Source organism: Antennarius striatus, chromosome 14 (assembly GCF_040054535.1).
Source record: "Antennarius striatus isolate MH-2024 chromosome 14, ASM4005453v1, whole genome shotgun sequence".
Classification (NCBI taxonomy): domain Eukaryota; kingdom Metazoa; phylum Chordata; class Actinopteri; order Lophiiformes; family Antennariidae; genus Antennarius; species Antennarius striatus.
In genome coordinates, this window is record NC_090789.1 from 14,041,860 (window position 1) to 14,050,972 (window position 9,113).

At 40.6% G+C, this 9,113-nt stretch overlaps 1 protein-coding gene across 1 annotated transcript in view; it reads left to right on the forward strand.

Moving 5' to 3' along the window:
- The window catches only part of LOC137607339 (ephrin type-A receptor 7), a 152,763-nt gene that overhangs the window by 127,289 nt on the left and 16,361 nt on the right, over positions 1–9,113 (forward strand). The window contains exon 9 of the mRNA XM_068333031.1: positions 7,677–7,732. Within this exon, the coding sequence (XP_068189132.1) occupies positions 7,677–7,732 (56 nt within the window). The remainder of the gene's footprint in view (positions 1–7,676; positions 7,733–9,113) is intronic.

A 9,113-nucleotide genomic window follows, 5' to 3' on the forward strand; every position in this document is an offset into this window, starting at 1 on the left:
TCAAGAGTAACTGGGCCTGAGAGGGTCTAGTCCAGCTGCAACCTGATATGAACTATCAAGCCTTCTTCTATAAGATTTTGTTTGAAAATGACGCACTCTAGTACCAGATAAACTCAAGAGTCCCACAATGTGCTCATAATGATTCCAGGTGTATCACATCTCTTGCCCATAGCAGGCTGGGATAGGCTCCAGCGACACGCAAGGCAGATTACTGCCTTACACAAAATAATTGTGGTCTTCTCATAAACAAGAAATGTTTTTGGGTGAATGGATAAACTCAAAAGAAGAAATCTTGAGGGGGTCCAATACGTTTTCAATGTATTCAGTCATAAAGATGCAAATTAATTCACTATTCACTATGGCCCATTCTGTCATAACATTTCAATACCCTTGGTATGTTACAAAAACACAGGAATAGTCACATGTGTACAAATGCTCATACAGTCAATCACCTATTCAGTCATCTATCATACGCTTCTCTGTCATAATCCAGATTACAGTAATCCTTTGATAACAGTCCCTCTGTGAAAGGGATGAGCAGTGACAACAGAATGACTCGAATTACATGATCATGACACTTTGCTTAAATATGTAACATGAAGAAGCCAGATAGTTTAAGTTTTGATAATGGCACAGCCTGCATCAAGGCCAAAACTCTGACAGGGTCACAGCCTTATGGTATAATCTTATATTTGACATTGAAGTCTTCATTTGTTGTGTAATCAACATGGATTTCAGATAGTTAATCGTGAAAAGGCAATGATGCTGAGGAGACATTAAAACATTCATTGTGATACGCAACAATTTTAAATTTGCAATAATCCACAAACTCTTGAATATATCACTAAGAGCAACTACCAAATGCTGCATTGCCATTGTCTGTTTTGGTTTTTTTGGGAGGTTTTTTTGCCTGATCATTTGATTTAATGGCTGATGACTCTCACAGACGTATGTGTCCAGAAATCCTCGTTTTATGTTCTTGTTCATTGCAAACGATACACCACAATACTATTTTATTCAAGTCTGTGTGTGTGTGTGGGGGGGGGGGCACGTTGTTCTTTGACTCCTGTTCATTTCTACATTCTGCCATCTCGCCTAACACACGCCCACACAGGACTGTACACACTCTCATAATGTGCACTATATGAAATGCATCACATTTGGAAATGAATTGATATTCAATTCAATTGATATTTTTCAAGGGAGATTTTGGGATACTTTGGGGGAACATTTATGAGCATAGTTTGTGGGTATTTTTATACAGTTCTTTGTCCACACACACACACACACACACACACACACACACACACACACACACACACACACACACACACACACGCACACCAGTCTACATTGGTGCCTCTCCACTTTCTCCCACAACTACACCCACCCGTCTGAAGAGGGGTTTGTGATATGGAAACCACCAGACCAAATCAAGATAAACACCAAGCACTTTGATAACAGAATAGAAATTAATCCTGGTCACTCATAGCAACTCCATAGAAGCTGTTTCTGTCACTCAAACATCCATCAAGATATATAAAAGATGTACACACAATCACATACACAGCTATGTCAAAACAGTGAAAATGTGCAAACTCTAAGCACAGATGCATAAAATATTAAAATACATTATTGCTTTGAGGACAGGAAGCATCATCCCCTTGTGCACAGTCGAGTGCTGAATAATAATGCCTATCGTTCTCTCCTTTGTTCCCATCACTGCATTCATTGCAAGAGGTCTCACTTGTTTATCGCTGTTCGACCATTAACTTGCTCTTCAGGTTTTGCATAGAGACAAAGAGGGAATGGCTTGATGCCTCAATTACCATTCTCTCATGTTTGCAAAGGAAGTCGGCTTTCTGCCACATTTGGAGGGTCTCCATTGCATCAACCTGCGTTTCTCACACAGATACATGTATATGAGCCCTGCTGCACATGCATGAAGACAGAGAGAAAGGCAGCCACATGTATATTAGAGAATGCACTGATGTTGATGGAAGTTGAATCGCTGTCTCCTGTTTAGCTTAATGAAGCATGAAACGGTCCTGCCTGTCACAAAACCGTGAAGTTTTGATCATCTATTGTATGAATCCAGTTGTGTATGTGAAGGGATCCAGTTATAAAATATAGCAACTTTCTCAATATCAGTTTTGACCAGCACATATGGATTCTTTAATTTTAAAAATAATTACTTTTAAATTATAAATGATTTGTTACTCAAAAATATAGTGGGGAATTCTGTCAGTCACACACACACACACACACACACACACACACACGCGCGCGCACACACAGCATCTTTTGTTGCCTGACAGAATTGGATAGAACCAGGGTTCCAGGGGATTGCCCAAACATTGTCCAAGAAGCCCAGGCTTCACTGGTTAGGGCAGATTGTGTGTGGTCAGTTCGTGTGTGTGTGCGTGTGCGTGTGCGTGTGTGTGCGTGTGCATGTGCGTGTGCGTGTGCCTGTGTGTGTAGCTACTGAATAACATGTTATCATGAGCAAGAGATGGAGAAAAGATCTAGAAGAAAGGAGGAAGAACAGGTTCATTTCACAGGGCGATTGACTCTTGCTGAGATAGTTTGAATGGATAAAAAGTTTGACAAAAAAGAGAACCAAAGGAACAACTCTTTAGCTTGTTTCCTCTTTGACGTACATATTATGTAAACATGTTTTTGATGGCTCAGGAAAGTTATAACTATCAGACGCCTCAATTCCAGATTAGAAAGTTGTCAGTCCAGATAGCTCTGGGACTGTTTTGGGAATGTGTTTCCCTTCATTATTACTCACAAATTAATACATGTAGTTACAAATATCAATCATTCCAAACCAAGCTCATTGAAGTCTGAGATGACTGACTAGTCATATTGATGATTAATACGCAATGTTTTTTTTTCAGAACTTCCATGTCTTGTGTTCTACATAAGTCTCTGCTGGCCTTAATTTCCCCTGCTTCACTTTTCCTGTCAGCTCAGAGTCTATTCTGGCTCTCTCACCTATTATTCATTTTATTTCCATAACCATACTTTATTCTGGAGGAGAATTGTAGCATGGAGACAAAGGAGTATGTGGTGAAAAGGCTTCATTTACATGGCAGCTGCTTGGTGTTAATTTTGTAATCCAAAATCGTGGCGAGGCAGGAAGGTGTGTGTGTGTACATTGATAGATTTGTACAACTGCGCACCACCATATCTGAATATTCTAGTTCCCCTTTCTGCCACAAGCCACGCTGAGCAGCATAACATTAACAACCCATAGATTAAGATTTCTCAGGTCATGTCAAAATAACTGTCAGACAACAGTTGTCTCTGATGTCGAACTGCATGCGACAATTTGGCTTTACTATTGTCACATCATCTGCAAAGTTTAGCCACATCTCTGTGTACTTCAGAGCAGGAAACGAAGACACAATTTATTTGTGCATGGGGAAGTTCACGAACATCAAAACTGCTGACAATTCAGATCAGGTTGAAAGTTAAGAGCCTGCAATGAAGACAGTAGACTGCCTGTATGGAAACTCTGTCACAACTTCCTGTTATTTCATATTTATTTCTAATTGTTGACAATGTTGCACCCATGTAGGAGCTAATTGATGTAGGAACCAATGCTGGCTGTGTTACGTTTCTGCCCAGAAACATTAACTGACGCTAAAGCTGAATGCTGAACTCTGAATATTTTGTTATTTAATGTTTAACTATTGGTTGAGTTAACTAAGAAACTTCATGGAGACTTAATGGAAATAAAATAGAGAAATCAACGATAAAGTGGACTGTCAGACATCAGCGCATAATTCTTGTACAGTTATTGTGGTGGAATATCTTAGCGGCTCAAAGTTTGACTTCGCCTCAGCAATCATCAAAGATAAAATACATTCAGCAGAGGGAGAGATGTAAAAGTTACATTATGGTATGACAGTATTTTATTTAATCAATGTATTGATTTTATGTCCTGAAATTGTTTCTGGTAAGTCTTGGGGAATAGTACTTTTGTATTTAGAGTTGTAATGACATCTAAATGACCTCAAATGGGGATTATAGTTTGAAATGTAATAAATGAAGATTTTAAACCAATTCAACCTACAAACAGCTTCTCAGAACCAATTCTGTTCTTAGGTTGCGTAATACCTGTACATCCCTTTTCTCTGCTGATGGACGTTGTTTACTGAGATATTGCAATTCACAATTTATTTATTTATTTTAAATCACATTGAAGTAACCAAAAGAAGTATAATAATGCAACAGACGGTAGGGATAGGACACATAACACAGCAGTCCAGACATCCACTGTGAAATTTTGAATGTATTGAGCAGCACTAAACAATGAAATAACAAAAGACAAGGGCAGTTGTTACAGGGCAGTTATCTTCTGTATTTGTAGATGTTGTCTCTCTGTATGGATCTTTGGAGTTCCTAGAGCAAGGATTTAGTTACTAAGGGGACAAATACTTCTTTTCACACTGGCCCAAGTGGTATAAAATATAACCTTTTTTTTTTTCCAGGAGACTTCATAAATGCCATTATCATTTTAAGTCTGCATTTTGTGCTCACTCAGGTAGCATTTTATCAGAATTAGTAAAATTTTATTTTATATTTTATTTATTTTATATTTTATTTTGATATTTATTTTATCAAAATTTATCAAACACAATCATGCATTAAATACATTACATACAACAGTAAAATGAACCTGTTGAGGTGCCAGCTCTTTTTTAAGGCACAGCAAATATTCTAATATTAATATATTTTTTTATCTACTGAGACAAACTTTCTTTTTTTTTTTTTTTTTTTTACATTTGCTCATTTAAAAAAACAATTAATATCTAAAATTCTTTAAATGACAAAGACATTGATCAAAAGGAAAATCTTTGCCAAAGTCAACATTTGTTAAGGATGAGCCAATGGTGACAGCCAGCAGTTTGGCCAGAATCTTGTGTTTTGGCATTCACACATTTTTTTTTCTGCCATCTGTTTCCACTTACATGTGAAATCTAAAAATCTGCCCAGAATTAATTGTAACCCATCAGGAACAAGCTTGAGTATAAATCTTTGAAAATAGTGAGTATGTTCTGATACCAAATAAAAAAGAGACAAAGTCATCTACAAATCAGTACAGTTGTGTTGTCTATCTTTTAAAAAATATCGACAAGCTAGAATTGACATCGGCACTCCTCCCCCTTCCCTCCCTTGTTTTTTTTCTCCCAGCAGCGTCTGCTCGAGCTCCTCCAATGTAACTCCTGCTAGCGTGGTGCTGCTTTCGACTTCCTTCTCCACTCTTCCTCCTCCTCCTCCTCTTCTTTCTCCTCTTCTTCCCTTCACACAGCTGATGCCCAGGTACACTGGCATGTCTGCACCCCCCCCCCTACTTTATTTTACCCTTCCACACCTCTCTCTCCTCCTTTGGTTTCCTCCCTGTGGTCCTGCCATCTCTCGTCTCTACCCCATGCACTTCTTTTTCCTCTGTCTCTGGCTATTCTCACACCAGGACAATGACAATAAGCACTGAAAACATTTTTTTTTTCCTTTTCCTTCCTTTCTGTAGAGCCCTTGGACCTAATTTCATATGTCACATCCACGGCACAGTAGCTAAAAGACTGTGATGGAGACTGTTAGGGTTTTGATTCATACCGAAAAAAAGTGTTCTGCATCTGCTTTTTTCATTTTTGTCACATCGGTGATATTTCAACAGAGGTCATGGAAATGGAAGCCATGCGACTTTGCCTTCATGCAGCCCTGTCAGTTTGTCTGTTTTCCTTTCCCTAAGCCTCAGTTGCTTCCTTGTGTCCTCACTTCTTTCACATCACTCAGTCCCCTTTCATCTGTTTCTGTGCTTCTGCTCGCTGTTTTCCTCATTTGACTCTCGTAGTTCCATTCATACGTCCTGCTGAATTGCCCAGCTACCTACAGATTTTCTATTCTTGCCTTGCCCTCATCACTCCGTCTTTCTCTCCTTGTTTCAATTCTTCAGCAATGTCACCCCACCCCTGTGGGATCAAACTACAGAGACAATATTCATGTAGTGTTAGGGCAATCGTTAGAACAACACTGGGGTGTGCATCACTGTAGATTCTTAAAATGTAACTAAATGCTGTTCACCCCGTGGCACCCCGTGAATAACATGCACTGATCATAACCAATTAAAGAGACACAAGGCATCGGGTGTGGGTGTGGTGGAAATCCTGCTCTCCTATTGGCACTCGGTAAGCTAATTTGGATAGGGATTTGATCCCCCCCCTCCTTGTTTTCTTGTCAGTTCCTCTCAACACTTCCTTACCTTGGTTCTCATCCTCATGTCTCCCATTTGCTTATTAAACCTCCTACCACCCCTCCTCATCTCCTCCTCATTCAACCCTGTGCTCCCTTATCTATTAATTCTTGTCTCCTGTCCCCTGTCTGGTATCTCCTGCCCCGAGGATTTGTGCTGCATACGTCTGCTGGTGTGTTTTGACAGACAGGGTCTTAACCTTGTCTCGGACCACGCAGCTTTCAAGGCTGAGGGAAGTGTCAGCCTCACCCTCCATCACATCCTCCCTGTGCAAAGGGAAATGCAGAAAACATGCAACAAAACACCATCCTATGATAGCCTAATGCAAGTGTTTCCATGCATGTCATCAGGAGTCTACATTCACATGCAAATAAACCTAAAGAAAGCAGGAAATGCACAGCATAGGTCCATCAGGCTCTCCGTGAATGCCCTCCCAGCTGTGCACCAGGTCTGTGTGAAGCGCTGATGTGTTCTGACATTCACATTAACATACTTGGTGAAACACATGAATATGTCCTCGTATAACATCTCTTGACTTTCCTTTGCACAGACCGTGCACTTAAACTTCTTCAGTTCTCACATTTTAAGCTTAGCAAATGTTAATGAAAGCTCAGGCTACCCCAAAACATTAATCAACCTCATTACTTTGCTCCACTTGACATGACGGTGATTGCAAACACAAAAACATGAACAATATTAAGGTACCCCACTCAATATAAACTAAATGCTGTTGAGAACAACCTAATTATTATTTTTCTGATCTTTCATTTTCACATACATTCCTTTATTCTGCTATCAAAACTCATTTCAATTCTTCAGCGGCATCTCTCTTGTTTAGCTTCTCAACCCTTGCTCTAATCCAAGCAAATACAGTACTTCTCCTTCAGACTGCTTTGTTAATCTGTAATTCACAACATGCATGTTTTTGTGTGTGTATTGACTGTGTCTGAATCCAAAGAGCCAAGTTCTCCACTAAGCCAAGAAGTCATCAGTAGATTGGAAAGAGCTTTCTCCTCCTTAGATCCCCTGTGGTGACAGAGGATGTGAGCTATCCATGTTGATGTACATGTAAAAACTCCAGCTACCCAGCATATACGTCTTTAGCCTTTCCAGAAGCAGAGAAACAATAAGACCTTCAATTAAAGGCCTGTCTGTGTGTGACTTGCTGTCAAATCCAGAAAGGGTTTCCTTCATTCAGCTGATCATTAGGACTATTGTATCGGGGGCCTCGCTGGATGCCTCTCTGTATGGTTTCCATCTCTGTCAATGCTCTCATCTTTCCTTTTCCTCGTCTCCCATTTATTACACGTTCATATAATCTGCTATGTCTGATGCTTTTTTTTTTTTTTTTTTCTTTAGCCTGCCAACTGGGATAAACGCTGTCTGATGCTTTCTTTGTTTCTCTTTACAGACAATGTGGCTACAGCAAAGCTTCTCAAGAGGGAGACGAGGAACTTTACTTCCAGTGTAAGTGACAGCAGTGATCGCTCTATTATATGACAGATGTTTAAAGTGTGCGTGTGCGTGTGTGTGTGTGTGTGTGTGTGTGTGTGTGTGTGTGTGTGTGTGTGTGTTTGTGTTACATTTCTGAACTTAAAGGGAAGGGTTTCCCTTCTATTTTATGTGATGGAATGCAAATACACACTTGCAGATGAACACATGCACCTGCATCACAGATGACTTCTGAAGCTTTGGTGGCACGGCATTAATACTTAATTCTGAGTGCATGCTTAGCCAACTTCGAGCACGCCGACACACTCCATTAGGTGGGGTGTGCGACAGAGTTTGATGGGGAAAGATTGAAATCAGAAGGGAAAATATAAAGAGCAACGGACAAGGGGGAGGGAGGAGAAGAAAGAGGGTGAAGGCTCAAGAAGGAGCTCGACAGCAGCAGAGCTTGTGCTTCCAGAGTGGACATTTAATGTGGTTGTTATTTATTATGTTGTACAAGGCTGTAAATGTTGCTTTTCCTAAACTCTGCTCAGAAGGCTCTCTCTAAGGGCTCTTTGTTTGACACTGACAGAATGGAAGTAGTTTGACATATTTCCTCTTTGTGTGTAAGTTTGCATGTCAGTGCTTTATTAATGTGACGGTGTTTGTATCATAATTTCTGTGCGTGTGTGTGTTTGTGTGTGTGGTGAGGGGGGGGGGTGCACATGTGCATGCTCATTTGCGTTGTTTAATCTCCCAGCATGCTGAGCCCTCCAGAGAGGTTTGGAGCACTATGCCTGATGAATAATGAGCCGAAGCCATGCGACTGGGAATTAAATCTGCCCAAACAAAGACATGCCAACAGCTGACAAGCACGCAATACTCACAGAAATGTGGCTCACAAACACACACACGCACGCACACGCACATGCACACACACACACACACACACACACACACACACACACACACACGCACACACACATTACCGGTCTGCTTGGACAATGACAATCACATAAAGAGGTACAAAGACATGCTTTTGTTCCCTTTATCCAACTCGCATAAACTCACCTGTCCACTTCCTGTTTCCTGTCAGTGAAGCCTCCGCTCATCGTTCAGGGCTGCAGATCTTTCTTTCTTCTCCCACCTCTTCATCAGCTAAATGCTAACAAAAAAACACATCACATGATCAAAAAAGACAGTATGGACAAGAATGTGTGGTTGAGTGCATGAGCAGTAAATTGGAGGAAGGAAGGAGGAAAGGATTGGAAATGAGAGAATAAAGGGGAGAAGGGTGGCATATGGGGGAGGGGGGGCTGGCAGAGATGGTGGGAGCCATCATAAGTGACATTGCTCAGAACATTAGTTTTATGTTGTAGTGTGTGACCTAGAAATGCATCGGAGGGGGGGATGGAGA